Source organism: Erythrolamprus reginae, chromosome 1 (assembly GCF_031021105.1).
Source record: "Erythrolamprus reginae isolate rEryReg1 chromosome 1, rEryReg1.hap1, whole genome shotgun sequence".
NCBI classification, from domain to species: domain Eukaryota; kingdom Metazoa; phylum Chordata; class Lepidosauria; order Squamata; family Dipsadidae; genus Erythrolamprus; species Erythrolamprus reginae.
In genome coordinates this window covers 189,518,396-189,536,208 of record NC_091950.1, presented here as the reverse complement: position 1 = coordinate 189,536,208, position 17,813 = coordinate 189,518,396, and the positions used below count along the sequence as shown (strand labels likewise).

General features: G+C 40.8%; 1 protein-coding gene across 1 annotated transcript in view; it reads right to left on the bottom strand.

The window, feature by feature from the left end:
• Positions 1-17,474: 17,474 nt before the first annotated feature.
• Positions 17,475-17,813, bottom strand: part of MYO3B (myosin IIIB) — a 133,931-nt gene continuing 133,592 nt past the window's right edge. Inside the window, exon 21 of the mRNA XM_070754928.1 lies at positions 17,475-17,636. Within this exon, the coding sequence (XP_070611029.1) occupies positions 17,475-17,636 (162 nt within the window). The remainder of the gene's footprint in view (positions 17,637-17,813) is intronic.

Below are 17,813 nucleotides of genomic sequence, written 5' to 3'. Positions count from 1 at the left end.
GGGGGGGAGGGGATGTTGCCAGGATATAATTCTGCGGTGGTTAGCGCCGAGGATGATTTAACCATAAAATAGATGATTAAAGATATATTTTAGCCTCCTTTATTGTATGTTGGAAAGGGTTTTTTCTTTGTAAGTGGCAGAATTTAAAAACTAGTACCAATAGGCATACATTTAATCAAAAGAGGTCTTTGCTGAAGATGAAGAAAACATATGCAGCAGAAATTTCTCAACTAAATCTTATTTAATTCTGTTTGGAGCATCCTTGCTCTCATTTTCTTGTTTCCCCATGCTTTTATCCCAACCTTCAGAACAAATGCTCTCAGAAGAGTTACCAAACCAGAAGATTTCCCTTCTCTCCTACCATCTCTTTTATCTAATGCTGCCTCAAATTATTAGCTCTCCTTTAATATATGGTGCAATGAGTTGAAGATAAAAAATAGAAATACGCTCTCCAGTGAAATCCTCCTGGAATTTTCGCATCATAGAAGGAAAAGGGGAAAATGGTTTTATTTCCCCTCACTTTTATTGTTTTTAAAAGCCTCCATCCAATATGGTTACTCACAAGGTCTATGGGTAAAGGTTTCTGACTCTAGGGGGCAGTGCTCATCTCTGTTTCTAAGCCAAAGAGCCAATGCTGTCAGATGACAATTCCGTGGACATGTGGTTGGCATGACTCAATGCCAAAGGCGCACTGAATACTGTTACTTTCCCACCAAGGTAGTCCCTATTTTTCTACTTGCATTTTTACATGCTTTTGAACTGCTAGGTTGGCAGAAGCTGGGACAAGTAACGGGAGCTCACTCCCTTATGCGGTGCTAGGGATTTGAACCTCCAAACTACTGACCTTTCTGATTGATAACCTCAGCGTCTTAGCCACCGAGTCACTACGTCCCCTATCACAAGGACTAATAAAACTGCATTAACCCACAATTGAATAGTGGTCTGGTAAGGACAGAGCTGTTTCCTTCTTGGAGATTTTACTTTCCTGAGTTTTGAGTTTTGGAGCAGCTACACACCATGTTCAGAAAAGGAGAGGAAAATTATGTTGAAAACTACCCTCATGAATTCCCAGGAGTCGTCTCTTGAGATAGCAGTGTATGAAATTGAGCTATAGGGAAAACCTCTTACTTGTATCCCACCCACCCTGCTGCCTGTCTGGATTTCTGTCCAAACTTCTTGTTGTCATTATTTCCACCTGAGGTTGAAAATTTTGTTTATTGGGCTGGGAAATTTCAATCACCATAATCCAGTATTGGATTCTAGGAAATTTTCCATGGTTATTGTTGTAGTTAGCTCTGGCCCAGTTCCTCCCCCAAGGAATGTGGAGGTGGAGGTGGGGGAGACATCCGCATGTCGCAGGCCTGTTTTGCTCCCAGTAGAATCTGACGACGAAGTCTCCTCTGACCAAGGAAACGTGAGTGACAGGGAAGAGGGGAGTTTGGCAGACAGCCCAGGAGGAGATCAATCATCCTTATCATCCCTGGATTCTGAACAAGAATTAATGACACATCCACGCTTGCGTAGAGTGATGCATAGGAGACAACAACTGAAGGATTATTACAAGAGAAAATGAGGCCACCTGTGGTTGGGTGGGGCTGCTGTAATTAGTGCTACAGATAAAAGTGCAGCCTGGTGTTTTAGCCTCATGGCAGTTTATCTGATTCATTGTTTCGTCAAGATCGTGGTTTTTGCTGTTCAGGATTGTGTGTGTGGACTCTCTGGACTTTAGAATTGGACTCAATTTCCCAGTTATTGGGTGAGCAATTGGACTGCATTTAACCTGTGCCTTGTGTGTACCAGAAAATCCCTTTGACATTTAAAAAGGGAGCTGTTTCTGTTTTTCTGTTTATAAAAACTTTTGGGTTTTCCTTTTATATTATTATGTTTTGTTACACACCACCCAAAGTCCCTCTCTGAGAGAGATGGGTAGCTCATAAAAGCGAAAATTGTTAAATGGGCATGTTCAATCTCTTGTTTTTGCCTTAGAGAATCTGATGTGCAATCTAAATATGATTATTGAAATGATTCATAATTCTTTTCTATTTTCATATCATGTTATTTTGCAAATTGGAATTGTTGACACCTAAAACCAGAAGTAGGCAAAATTGGCTCTTCTATGACACGTGGACTTCAACTCCCAGAATTCCTGAGCTAGCATGGGAGGAGGATTACGATAGTCCACCTTATATACTTTATGAATCTGGATGGATCCCAATGGGACCTGAAGATTGTTCCAGCAATCATCCAGAGAGTTCTGTCAAACCCTTGGATGGATCCCGGAAATTGGAAGCAAATCAGACCATTTAATGCAAGTGCCCCTGCCTCTCTGTCAATCTAGAGTCTTCTTGGTGAATCAAAAAGCTTTAGGACATTAAACAGAAGAGATGCTTAGAGCATTAGTGGAAAAAGAGTAAATCTGACTAAGCAAAAATAACAGTTTTTACGCCCACACTAAGATAGTAAGAGTTATGTCAGTATTTCTCCGCTTTTATTGGATTGGCAGATTGTCGCTCAGCTGTTTCTTTAAGGTAGCACACACGCTTTTAGGGAGGAATGGATAGAAAGAACAGCCACAAGACAGATATGAGACATTTAAGTGGCATTCTGCTGAAAAAGTTACTCAGAAACTTGAGTCCTGATTCTTCATGGGTGGAATCTAAAGTGTTGATTGGGGCAATGACATGAAATGCAATCTGGGGTATTAGTAATTAAAAAATAAAAAAAACTCTTTGCCGAATGTTTGCAAAAATTGAAAATGTTTCATGGAGAAAAATTTAATATTTGGGAAAATTTAAAATTAAATCTAGAATTTAGGATTTATCAGAATCACATGTGTATATGGAAATATATGGATTTGATGGCAAGAATATAAGAAACAAGTATTGAAAATGGAATTAATAATGAAATAATGGAATGAATTTACTTAGATAAGAAATGAACTGATTTTTGGTTTAAGCTATCTTCTAATGAAAATATGTTATTTACTTTATTGACTTAAACTATCAAAAATATGGATCGAAGAAGGGGAAGCTTTTCCTATTACTTATTGGGATCAATTTAAATATAATAGGGCATGAGAATTCCGCTGGGTTTGCAGCGAGAGAATAGGGCATAAAAATTTAGCTGGTTGGGCCCAGAGGGAGGAGGTCCTCTCTCTGAAATTTGCCCAGTTGGGTTTCAGGTATGGCATCAGCCTCAACCCCAGGGAAGGGGGGGAGGAGTGGCTATTATAGCCAGGGAGAGCCTTTGCCTGCATAGACTCGTTGCTCCAGAGATTGTGGGCTGTGAGTCCCTCCTAGTGAAGTTGGACTTAGGGGTTCAGGTGGGCTTGTTACTTACATACCTGCCTCCCAGCTGCGTGTCAACAGCCCTGCCTGTGCTGCTCGAGGAGGTAGCCGAGCTGGCTGTAGGATTCCCCAGACTTATTGTCTTGGGGGACTTTAACCTGCTGTTGCTCAGTGAAACCTCTGGGTTAGTGCAGGAATTCATGGCCACCATGACAGCTATGGACCTGACTCAAGTAGTACAGGGTCCGACTCACGAGGGGGGACACGCACCTGACATGGTATTCCTCTCTGGGCAATTGAGTAATGGTCTGACACTAAGGGGCTTAGAAGTGTTGCCTTTGTCATGGTCAGACCATTTTCTATTGCGGCTTGACTTCCTGGCTCCAATCCTTCCCCGCAGGGAGGCGGAACCGATTAGGCAGTTCCGCCCCAGACGCCTGATGGACCCAGAGGCGTTTCAGAGGGCGCTTGGGGTTATTCCAGATGCACTCATCCATAGTTTGGCGGAGTCTCTTGCTGAGGCCTGGAACAAGGCTGCAGCGGAGGCTCTTGACCGGATTGCGCTGTTGCAACCTATCCATGGCACTAGACCCTGTAGAGATCCATGGTTCAACGAGGAGCTCCGGGAGTTGAAACACCAGAAGAGACATCTAGAGAAGTGATGGAGGAAGAGTAAGTCCGAATCCAATCAAACACTTGTAAGAGCTTATATTAAGACTTACAAAGTGGCACTCAAGGCGGCAAGATGTGCGTATCATGCTGCCTTGATTGCATCAGCAGAATCCCGCCTGGCCGCTCTGTTTAGGGAGACCCGCTCCCTTGTGAAGAATGATAACACTCTTTATTTAAGCTGAATATTATCAGGAGATAATGTGAGGGTGTAATATGTATCCTCCACGGCAAATCAATACTTGCATTCCTGCTTCAGGTTATGTTGGAGATCCAGGAAGTTAACAGATACAAAATATGAACCTGGTCACTTCCAACATACCTCAGGTTTTGCTTTGACCTATGTTTGATGAAAGCAGCCTCAGTGGATGGAAGGGGGAGAGGAAGAGGATGTTTTTCCCATTTTAGAGGGAAAACCTATATAAGCCAATATCTCCTGAAATAGCTTCCCAGATTTCATAGTCTGCAATCTAAGACCATCATCAAATGAACCTGAAATAGAGATTCAGATGCCAAAAAAAGTACAGCAATACATATTTCTATAGCAGAAAAAAAGAAGATTAAGCTTTCAATTTCAATTAGTTGTGATAATTATAAATTCCCCCCTACTATTAGATGCAGGGTATCTTCAAGTTCTAATTCTCTGAGAACATAGATTAAAAAGAACTAACCTTTCTTTATTTTTCGTGGGGAAACATACTGAACTAAATAGAGTCATACATATCATGGTTTTTCTCTGTCATGATGCAGAGCCAAAGGCAACAGAGGAGAGACTAGTGTAAGGCAGACAACTGCACATAGTATTCTCATCTTCTTTATTTTCCTGTATGATAATTTGTTTTAAAAAACCAGCCATTAAATCAGAAGAACCTATTAGCATGTCACTTATCATGGAAAAACTGTCAGTTAACTGATCATCTGCAGATGGTATTGTTACTCCTATTGGTACCTCTACCTAAGAACGCCTCTACTTAAAAACTTTTCTAGAAAAGAACCAGGTGTTCAAGATTTTTTTGTCTCTTTTCAAGAACCATTTTCCACTAACAAACCCGAGCCTCCGAAACTATAAATAGAAAAAGCAGGGAGAAGCCTCCATGCGGCCCCTCTAGGAATCTCCTGGGAGGAAATAGGGCTGAAAAAGGTGGGGAGAAGCCTCTGTGGGGCCTCTCTAGGAATCTCCTGGGGGGAAACAGGGCTGGAAAAGACAGGGAGAAGCATCTGTGGGCCTCTCTAGGAATCTCCTAGGAGGAAACAGGGCCGGAAAAGGCAGGGAGAAGCCTGCGTGGGGCCTCTCTTGGAATTTCCTGGGAGGAAACAGGGCCAGAAAAGGCAGGAAGAAGCCTCCATGGGGCCTCTCTAGGAGTCTCCTGGGAGGAAACATGGCCAGAAAGGGCAGGGAGAAGCCTCGTGGGGCCTCTCTTGGAATCTCCTCAGAGGAAACAGAGCCTTCTATGGTTTCCCCAGTCGTACGCATTATTTGCTTTTACATTGATTTATGGGAAAATTGCTTCTTCTTACAAAACTTTCTCCTAAGGACCTGGTCACGGAACAAATTAAGTTTGTAAGTAGAGGTATCACTGTATTCTGGACTGTGCTACTTCATGTTTTTGCATATACATTATATATAGCCATATGTCTTGCAAGGAATAATCACATTTTTCCTGGAAAAATCCCCTAAAGATAAAATAGTGATTCCAATAAAAGGGAATATATGTAGCTCTGGCTTGTGACATGGAGTCCTTGGTGCTATCTGAGCTTCATTGAACCAAGAACCAAGGTCAGAACTAAGCTCAAACAGCAAGAAGGACTCCATAAAATAATGAAATGACCATCAGTAACTGAGACCAATCAGTTGCCTTCTGACTGCAAAACGTTTTTAAACACAAAGATTATCTCAGAAATATTCTAGAACTGATAAAATTTAGAGTTATGTAAGAGTTTAGTAGGATCTTCCATAAGGAAAACATTTTTTAAAATATTCTATTCTTGTTCATTCTTGTTTCAATTTTGTTTTATGGGGCCACAATTTTTTATTCAGAATTGCTTATTCATTTAGGAATAAGGTGCATGGCACTCATTATTTGGTTTGATTTCTATAGAACATATTCTCTGCAGAATAGATTATAATAAAAAAAATACTTTTTTTTCCTTTCCAAACTGAGTGGGAAAGTGTTTTAAAAATACAATTTGAATAATATTTAGGATGTTTAGCAGGTCACTTTCAAAGTCATCCTTTTCTTTGCTCTGTACATAGCACCACCTTGTGGAACATTTGCAAACCTTTTCTACATTCCACCACAAACCCTGTACTTGTGGATAAAACAAAGTAGAATATTCTGTTGTACAGAATAGGACAGTTTTTATATAAGAGATCTACTTTCAAAGCTGATTACTCTGAAAGCCGGCACAGAATTTGGTGCAGTCTGATGCTTGAATGCATATATTTATTTGTACCCTCCTTTTTAAGCTTCCTGTCCAAGAATGTGCCTTCTCATTTCAGAGGGTTTGGGCTATTAGGCAGAAGGTTGAATAATAACCCCAACTCTGTAAGTCTATTGTATTAAAACAATTGTTAACAATCAAACAGTGAAAAAGATCTAAAACTATGTACAATAAAATAAAACGGGCATAATCACCAAAAGCAATTGCGTTCTCAGGAAAAAACAACTAATTAAAACATTTGACATGGAATAGGATATATCTCTTGCCAGGCTATTACAGATTCTGAACACAAATACAAAGGGATTTTCTTTATGATCATTTGCCTTATATTAAATCTTGCTACCAAGTCAACTAGTTTAACATGGCTTATTCTGCAATAACAGGCAACAATTTTCTAAGGTTTCAGACATCTTTTCGAGTTTCATTTGAAGATGCCAAGGAAAGGCAGCCCAAAACTTCAGAAGAGAAAATGCATGGTGTTTCACTAGTTATAGCCCAGGGATTGAAAGAAAACCCTTAGAAATAAGTTAGGTTTGTGCAGAAGTCAAAATGCACAGATTCTTTTTAATATGCAAGATTTTATCAGACTTTTAAGCAGAAGGGATGGAGAAAAATCCTCCATAAAATCCTAGATCTTTATCAAATAACACGAGTGAAAATAATTATTTTATGATAATTTCTTTCATTTGGAAGCACCTCTAATATGGAAATCTGCAGATGAATAGGAAAAGAGGGGATTACATATATTTCTATTGTGTTATTTGCTTTGGGGATAAACAACAGAACATTATAGAATAAGATGAAGAACTTGTGAGCAAAAGAAATTAAAGGTAAGAGTTATGAAAGACAAAAAAGAAATCTATGAATGGCATAGTTGAAAGCATCTATATATTTCCTTTGGTTTGTTCTCCTTGGTATTCTGGGAATTATAATTCAAGGCAGAATATTCTTAGGTAGTCCTCAATTTATGACCACAATCATGCCCATTTTCTTAAATTTCTAAGTGGACAGCCCCACTATACAACGTTTCTTGTCATATTTGTTTAGTGAATCAGTGCAGTTAGAAACATAGAAACATAGAAGATTGACGGCAGAAAAAGACCTCATGGCCCATCTAGTCTGCCCTTATGCTATTTCCTGGATTTTATCTTAGGATGGATATATGTTTATCCCAGGCATATTTAAATTCAGTTACTGTGGATTTACGAACCACGTCTGCTAGAAGTTTGTTCCAAGAATCTACTACTCTTTCAGTAAAATAATATTTTCTCACATTGCTTCTGATCTTTTCCCCAACTAACCTCAGATTGTGCTGCCTTGTTCTTGTGTTCACTTTCCTATTAAAAACACTTCCCTCCTGAACCTTATTTAACCTTTTAACGTATTTAAATGTGTCAATCATGTCCCCTCTTTCCCTTCTGTCCCCCAGTCTATACAGTTTGAGTTCATTAAGTGTTTCCTGATACGTTTTATGCTTAAGACCTTCCACCATTCTTGTAGACCATCTTTGGACCCGTTCAATTTTATCAATATCTTTTTGTAGGTGAGGTCTCCAGAACTGAACACAATATTCCAAATGTGGTCTCACCAGCTCTCTATACAGCGGGATCACAATCTCACTCTTCCTGCTTGTTATACCTCTAGCTATGCAGCCAAGCATTCTACTTCCTTTCCCTACCGCCTGACCACACTGTTCACCCATTTTGAGACACTACCCCTAAATCCTTCTCTTCTGAGGTTTTTGCTAACACAGAACTGCCAATACAATACTCAGATTGAGGATTCCTTTTCCCAAGTGCATTATTTTACATTTGGAAACATTAAATTGCAGTTTCCATTGCTTTGACCATTTATCTAATAAAGCTAAATTGTTTGCCATATTACAGACGCCTCCAGGAATATCAACCCTATTGCACACTTTAGAGTCATCGGTAAATAGGCGAACCTTCCCTACCAAACCTTCCCCTGTCACTCACACACATATTAAAAAGAATAGGACCCAGAACAGTTGTTAAGTTAGTAGCATAGTTGTTAAGTGAATCTGTTTTCCCCATTGGTTTTACTTGTCAAAAGCCCGCAAAAGATGTTCACCTATACAACTTTCATAAATATGAGTCAGTTGCCAAGTGGATGAATTTTGATCATGTGTCCATGGGGATGATGCAACAATTGTAAGGGTTAAAAAAATAGTCACAAATCATTTTTTCCCCAATGCTTTTGTAAATTTGACCATTCACTAAATGAGTGTTGAGTCAAAGACTACCGGTACCTCAACTCTCAGGATCTTTTCAAATTCTCTGTGAACTTCCTGGTTAGTACATATCTGCAATAGCTTTATATTTCAACAGCCCATAGCACTCAGCCAAAAGAAAAAGAAAATCATTGAATAATTTCTAACATCATCATGAACAACAATATCCATAAACTAATTTGAGATTAGAGAGAACCAGTCAGTCATATAACATAATGGATCCCCCCCCAGAGGAACGGTAAATAAAAATGCTCTGGTTCCAATATAGTGCCAAACCATGGTTTAGTATTATGGGCATTGGCAGGGAACACTGGCTTGCCTATTCTCCTAACCTCATTTTATATAGCCAGCGGAAAGAGGTGTGAATTAAAAAGGAATTCAGATTGCACTGTAATAATGTTCAGGAAATGTTATTTTGATTATACTATGATTTCTTAATGGCAAAACTGTAAAATGCAATATAATCCCAGTATATCATAATAGCTGTAAATTTAAATTAAAACATTCCCAGTTCAGAAATTAAATTAACTGATGACTACTTTGGTCTTCATATAATCTGCATATGAATCACTGCAATTATCTGAAAACTTAATGTATTAAGAAACATTTTCAGGCTTCTTTTAATTTTAGAATATTAGTTTAGTTTCAAATATACATGAAATAGATATACAGTGATACCTTGTCTTACAAACTTAATTGGTTCCGGGACAAGGTTCTTAAGGTGAAAAGTTTGTAAGATGAAACAATGTTTCCCATAGGAATCAATGGAAAAGCAATTAATGCGTGCAAGCCCAAAATTCACCCCTTTTGCCAGCCGAAGTGACCGTTTTTGCGCTGCTGGGATTCTCCTGAGGCTCCCCTCCATGGGAAACCCCACCTCCAGACTTCTGTGTTTTTGCGATGCTGCAGGGGAATCCCAGCAGGCGGAATCCCAGTATCGCAAAAACGAGTGCTTCACTGGCAACAGAAGTCCGAAGGTGGGGTTTCTCATGGAGGGGAGCTTCAGGGGAATCCCAGCAGTGCAAAAGCGGGTGCTTCGCTGGCAACGGAAGTCCGGAAGTGGGGCATCCCAGTGGTGGCAGTGGGTTTGTAAGGTGAAAATAGTTTGTAAGAAGAGGCAAAAAAATCTTAAACCCCAGGTTTGTATCTCGAAAAGTTTGTATGACGAGGCGTTTGTAGGACGAGGTATCACTGTACTTACCCAGATAGGCTAAATACACAAACAGTTTTCTTTGTGTTTGTGAATGCTGTCCCAAAATTTGGGTTTTGAGCCAGTGGTGAAATCTAATTTTTTTTAATACCGCTTCTGTGCATGTGGCTTGGTGGTCATGGTGTGGCTTGGTGGGCGTGGCAGAGGAAGGATATTGCAAAATCTCCATTCCCACCCCACTCTGGGGCCAGCCAGAAGTGGTATTTGCTCATTCTCTGAACTACTCAAAATTTCCCCTACCGGTTTTAAAGAACCTGTCAGAACCTGCTGTGTTTCACCCCTGTTCTGTCTAGCCACAATCTGCCAGATAATTCTTTGATGATTCATTACAGGGTCAGAATGACCTCATTTGTGTGAAATGGGCAATTGATTCCTATATCTAAGCAGTTATAACTAAAATATCTTGCACTGAAAACATAATGCAGCTGTTCCTCTCTTCCAGAACACAATTACTATTCCATAATAGAAGTTATGATAGAAGATAGATGGATAACAAATGGATGATAACTCCTCCATTCAGAGAAGAGCAACTCAGGTGATCAAAGGCCTGGAACATATGAAGACAAAAGCTACAGATTTGGGTTTAGAAAAGAAGAATTAGGGATGACACGATAGCAGTATTCCAGTATTTGAGGGGCTGCCACAAAGAGGGGGTCAAATTATTTTACAAAACACCAGAAGGTAAGACAAGAAACAATGGATGGAAACTAATCAAAGAGAGAAGCAACCTGAATAGGAAAGTGAACACAAGAACAAGGGGACACTATCTGAAGTTAGTTGGGGGAAAGATCAAAAGCATCATGAGAAAATATTATTTTACTGAAAGAGTAGTAGATCCTTGGAACAAACTTCCAGTAGACGTGGTTGGTCAATCCACAGTCACTGAATTTAAACATGCCTGGGATAAACATATATCCATCCTATGATAAAATACAGGAAATAGTATAAGGGCAGACTAGATGGACCATGAGGTCTTTTTCTGCCGTCAGTCTTCTATGTTTCTATGTTTCTATGAATTAAGAAGAAACTTCCTAACAGTGAGGGCAATTAACCAGTGGAACACTTCAGAAATCGTGGGCGTTCCATCATTGGATGTTTTTAAGAAGAGTCTAGATGGGTTTTTTTGCTCGGGTGCCAAAAGGGTGCGTAAATGCGCAATAGCACATGCAATGCCCACACACACACATGCATGAACAACTCCCCTGGGCTCCCCCGCGCATGACCGCAAGTCTCACTGAAGCCTCCAGACTTCCGGTAGGCCCGTTGGGCTGTTTATCGCCTTCTCCGGGCTTCAGGAAAGCCTCCTCAGCCTGTGGATGGTGAAAAACAGCCCAATGGGCCAACCGGAAGTTCAGAAACAAATTTTCAGTTAGCCCATTGGGCCATTTTTCACCATCCACAGCCTCTGGAGGCTTTCCTGAAGCCTAGAGAGGGTGAAAACAGCCTTCTCCCACCCTCCAGAAAGCCAAAAATCAGCTAGCCAGGGCACACATGCGTGCTAGAGCTGACATAGGGCAAAGCCTCGCATGCCCTCAGATATGGCTCCACGTGCCACCTATGGCACTCATGCCATAGGTTCACCATCACGGGTCTAGACTTTAAACAGTCACTTATCTGAAATACTATAGGGCAGTGATGGTGAACATTTTTTCCCTCAGGTGCTGAAAGAGTGTGCACACGTGCTATCGTGCATGCGCAAGTGCCAACACCCATAATTCAATGCCTGGTGAGGGCAAAAACATTTTCCCCCAGCCCCCAGAAGCCCTCGGGAGGCTAGAAACAGTCTGTTTCCCAACTTCTGGTGCACGCAGTAGGCTTGTGTTTTGCCCTCCCCAGGCTCCAAAGGCTTCCCTGGAGCTGAAGGAGGGTAAAAACATCCCCCTGGAGGCTCACTGGAAGGCAAAAAATCCCTCCCAGAGCCTTTGTGTGAGCCAAAAATCATCTGGCCAGCACACACATGCACGTTGGACCTGAGCTAGGGCTAATGGCGCATGTGCCAACAGATATGGCTCCACGTGCCACCTGTGGCACCCGTGCCCTAGGTTCACCATCACTGGTATAGGTTCTCCTGCTTGAGCAGGGGGCTGGATTAGAAGACCTCCAAGGTCCCTTCCAGCTTATCCTATCCTATCCTATCCTATCCTATCCTGTCCTGTCCTGTCCTATGTTCTATGTTCTATGTTCTATGTTCTATGTTCTATGTTCTATGTTCTATGTTCTATTCTGTAAGATAATTTCCTAGATCTGTTATAAAATTCTGTGAATGAAGTAGACCTCGTTTGAACCAATCCCTGGCATGATCTATACTAAACAGACTATGCTTTTAATAGATTTTTTTTGGAGACATTTACAAATTTCTAGCTAAGTTTGTCGCATGGGAAGACACCTATATCTCCCTGTCTGTAGTTCTTTTGTCCACTCGTCCAGCCCCCACCCATTCAACAAGCACATACTTAAGGCTCATTTTCATGTCCCCCTAACTACAACTTGAGGATGCCCTGATAACCATTTGTGAAGGACATGGCTGTATGTCACCTTCTTCATCTCATTCCTGCCCAACACAGAAGGAATTTAAATCTATCTTTAGCTTTTCCAATTTACATGTAATATGCTCTATTCAATATGTCTTCCATCAATCATGATCTATGCCATTTTATGGACAATGCTTAATTAAATGATGTGGATAGAGGCAGTGGTGGGATTCAATTTTTTTTTACTACCGGTTCTGTGAGTGCGGCTTGGTGGGCATAGTTTGGTGCATGTGGCAGGGGAAGGATACTGCAAAATCCCCATTTCGTCCCAATCAGCTGGGACTCTGGAGGCAGAGAACAGATGGGGGCGGGGCCAGTCAGATGTGGTATTTACCGGTTCTCTGAACCAGTGTTTCCCAACCTTGGCCACTTGAAGATATCTGGACTTCAACTCCCAGAATTCCCGAGCCAGCATTCGCTGGCTGGGGAATTCTGGGAGTTGAAGTCCAAATATCTTCAAGTGGCCAAGGTTGGGAAACACTGCTCTGAACTACTCAAAATTTCCACTACCAGTTGCCTGGAACAGTTCAGAACCTGCTGAAGTCCACCTCTGGATAGAGGCCAGGATTTACCCACCTATTACTAGCTTCTCTGAGTTTCTGTCGGCATCTCACCTTTAGTCCTTGAGCATTGTTTTCCACAGCTATTCTGCTTCTGGGTTTTTCCAAGTTAATTATACTTTGTACTTGCTCTTTTCTGATCATGTGGGATTGGAAACTTAGCAAATAAAGATCCATTTCTCCTTGCTTCTCCTCCTATCCCACCTAGTGCTGACAGTGGATTCCCAGGCTAAGGTATCTAGAGAAGCTGGAGATGGGAACTGATCCCTGTCCATTAGCTGTCTGATTGCTGGGGCTGATCTATGAGGTCAGACTCCTAATGGCCAAAGAGTCCTATTCTCTTGTAGGAGATGCTATGGCAGGAGGAGGCATTTTGAAGCAAGCATGGTAGATACAATTCCTAGTCCTTACTGGTTCAGCTGATCCAAGAGCCGCGCCTAAGGAGCTGAACAGCCATGAGGTGATCACCCCTCCTGCACTTCAAAAAAACACAAGACCTCCCTAAAAACAAGCCCAAGTGCTTATTTTCAAGCTTAAAAGAAAATAAGTCCCAGGGAAACATGGTAATAAAACATTAAAATTGCAAATAATGTCCAGATTTTTCTGCAGACTATCAAAATTTTCTCGCGGTCTACCAGTGGTCCACAGACCACCAGTTGGTGGCTGCTGCATTAAAATCACTCTTAATCTTTAAAATGTATATGGAACAGTTGTGAGATAATTAGAACATTGGGAGAGAAGTTGGGATTGGGTGTTCTATTTATGCTGTTAGTCAGATGTGGCAGGGCAGGTAATAGATCAATTATGATGTAAAAAGCTGCATGAAGGCCGCTAAAGTGAAGTGTCGGCGACTACTTCAGCTTCAACCACAATAACACAAGAGCACACAACAGATTTAAACTTAATATTAACCGCTCCAAACTTGACTGTAAAAAATATGACTTCAGTAACTTTACCCTTAGTGTTAAGTCTGTAAGATTATCTACAGTTGACCTATCCAGATTCCTAAGAGGTCAGTAAGGGGCGAGTACAAGTGCACTAGAGTGCCTTCTGTCCCCTGTCCTATTGCTCTCCTATATTTCCTATACCTTTCTTCTATTCCTATATCTCCTCTTCTATTCTTTCATTGATATGTTCTATTACTATACCTTCTTTTCTATTATTTCTATTATTTCTTAGATATATTATACTATGAGTATCTCCTCTATAACCTTCATCATGTATTTTACTATGTGTATATAGATATATACCTACTAAAACCCTCATTGTGTATTGGACTAACTAATTAACTAACTAAATAAATAAATAAACAGACAAACAAACAAATAAATAAATAAATGCAACAGGAAGAAAGAAAGTCCAAGGGCAATAGCACATCTTTAAGAAATCTACAGAAGCTCCGAAGCTCCTAAACTCATGATGGCATAAATTATTATTTGAATGTAGTCCATATGGCATAGATTCACAATTTGTCAACAATCACAACTATGCAAGTGGTCTGTCTTCTTAATCAAACATTAACCAGTTTGAAACAATAGTTCTGCATGCATCACTAAGAAATCTGAGTAATTTCACATGTAAAAATTACCCCCTGGCCACCCTTTTCTAAAATAAACCCTGCTAATTATCCAGTGCATTGACCAGCACTGTCAATGAACACAACTACCTTAATGAATGCGGTTATCTTAATGAACACAAATATCTTAATTAAAATTTATTTTCGATGTCTTTATGAAATAGATTTAATGATTTTTTTTTCTTTTCTAATTTTATCACAGGAACATTAATGTAAACCTTAAGAATATCCCAAATGGCACAGATCAGAGGCCGATATTTTCCTGCTCCAGTGATCTTCTCTTTTATGGTCCCTTCCTCTGAAGTATTCTCCCCACACCCACCCCGCCCACAAATAGTATATCAATGACAAGTTCAGTGTCTTCTAAAATTAATTTCAGCATCAAATTATTAACAACAAAATAAGAAGAAGTAAATATATCAATGAGAAAAAAATGGTTAATTACTATTATATAATTCCTGTGAAGCTGTCTTGAAGGCCATCTGCAAACTTCAGGAATTGGTTAAAGTTTGGGGGTGGGTTCTGTAGAGGTAGAGGGGTTCTTACTGCCCTTGACAGAAATATAATAAATATTTTGATAGTTGATCATTTTATAAGTACTGGTTATCGGGTAGGTCTCTACCCTCTCATATTTAGTGTTTTTCTGGACACTTTAAAATAAAGTGAAGCATATTTTTTAAAATCAAAAATTGACTGGAGGTGAGCAGTGTCCTCATATAGATGATAAATAGATAGATAGATAGATAGATAGATAGATAGATAGATAGATAGATAGATAGATAGATAGATAGATGATAGATAGATAGATAGATAGATACAGACAGACAGACAGACAGACAGACAGACAGACAGACAGACAGACAGATGATATTCCTGTTCATACCCCTTCATTTAGGTGACTCTGAACAATGGGAGTTGGTGGCAGCACTGAGGCTAGCCTGAAGTAGAGGGCTGTACCACTGCTGCCACTCAAAAAGGCCGCTTTGTGCTATACCACAAGCCACATGAACCTTGGGTATTGGCATAATTGCCCCTGCAGCCCAGGACTCTCCAGGATCTGCCATTTACCTTCAGGTCATGCTTTCTTTCTGTTGGCAGGCCCCTGTGTCCTACCCAAAGCAGATCTGGGTCACACAAGGTCTTCGCTCTTGAACGGCTTTGGAGAATATTCTTTTTTTTATCTCTGAGGCCTCAGAAAAATGCATGAAAACACACCCTATTCTGGTATGATTTTCGGAGGCTGCAGAAGCTGCACAAGACACACCTCGATCTTAAATGGCCTCATAGGCCTGCAAAGATTGTGTGGGAACAGGCGTGCTTTTGAGAACAATGGGTGTTGGGTGTTGGAAAACCCTGGTGCGTCAGCCAAAACACAGCGGCATGCCACTTTGACATATATCTTAGGTCCATCGTCAGAGGCGGTATTCAGCCGGGTTGGACCAGTTCAGGTGAACCAGTAGTAGCAACCTGTGGGTGGGGGTGGGCCTGGCCCGATATTATGCCTACATAGGTGTTCTGCCTGACTGGGCTCAGGCGAGATGTAACAGTCCAAGGAAAAGAAATCAAACACACACGTGCTCTTCTAATCAAACTTGTATTAAACAAACAAAAAAGGGTTAACCAAAACAGTCCTTAGTGTCAGGAATAAATGATAGTGCAAGGCGTAATTCAGCCAAATACAAAACACAGGAAAAAGCAAACAAAGACAACCTGCATGGAGCAGAAACGTTTCAGGAGTCCTTTGAATCTTTAGAGCAAACAGCAAGTCCCAGAGGTTTCACCTCCCACGTGCCTGAAAAGGCTGGGTTGAAATCCAAAGGCAAGGAACAGAAACTTCAGAGCAGGAACCACAAAGTAACACAGATAAACAGCTACAGTTTGCCTTGTGCCTCTGTTCCCTTTTATACCTTTAGCCCTCATTAAGGGAACCACATCCAGCCCTCAGTATAAGAACCACACCCAGCCCAGGTGCTACTCTGATCACTGATAATAGTCCTTTAATTGAGCCCTCCTTTGCATAGCTCTTCAGCTACGCATGTCTATGAATTGGTCTGCAGAGGAATCCAAGGAAGATAGACTGTCTGAATGACTGCATGCCAAATCCCCTGGGCTGTCTGCTGGGTCCTGCGTGCTGTCTGCCAACTCCTCTGAACTAGTGGCCTCATCCTCATGGCTGTCTGCCACATCTTCCTGGCTGTCAGCCAGGCTTTCGCACTCACTTTGTGCCACATCTCTCCCATCTGTGGGAGCAACGGCTGGCCCAAGCCCAAACACAACACATAGGTATGTTTTGAAACCATGTGAAGCACGGCATACAAATCTAAATAATAAATAAATAAATAAATAAAATGTGAACCATGCAAGCCACACGCATGGCTGAAGCATTTGTGAACCAGTCGGGAAAGTAAGTGATACCACCTCCATCCATCATCACTAGGATATATAAACCGTAGAGATAGTTTCCTCTCTCAATTTCTCTTGCAGTTTTGTTGTTGTTGGTTTCACTCTCAGCTGCATTTACTTTGTCACTATAAGCCTTTTTTCAGTGAATACTGTACATTTATAACAGTAAACTCTGTACCTGTGGTTTAAAAATGATCATAAAATGCATGCTTAATAACCCGTAAACATAGAGCACACATTGATGATTCTTCTCATATTCCTCTCCTTAGAAATTAATAATAAGCAGTTTTTAAAAGAGGACTTTGACTTATATACTGCCCCATAATGCATTATAGCACTCTGTGAGCGATTTACAATATCAGCATCTTGCCCCCAAGAATCTGGGTCCCTATTTTACAGATCTCGGAAAGATGGAAGACCAAGTCAACCTTGAACACTGTCAGGAATGTACCCCAGGCTGTGGGCAGAGTTTGCTTGCAATACTTTGACCGCTGCACCACCGGGGTTGGCTTCTATATGCAGAGCATTTAGTCAGTAGAAAGTCCTTAATTTTTAACAGGCTTCGGATGTACTCTACCTGTTTTGGTCAATGGGCTTGAAAAAAGCTGCTGAAGAAGTTTGTTCTCTGAAGTCCTCAAAACCACCATTATGTCAGCAGGAAGGGTGTCTCTGTTCTTCTCAAGGAAGCCATAAGCATCATACTGAACCTACACAATGTGAAACATGTGAAATAGTCTCTGATAAGTTTCTGTCACTCTTGTATTTTAAGTAAAGAAGGGGAACTTTTCCCACTAAGGCTTTGTGTAGTGCTCAGTCATATTTATGTCTATTTATTTTTTTATATGCATACACTCACAACCAGTAAAGGGCAGCCATTCATGGCC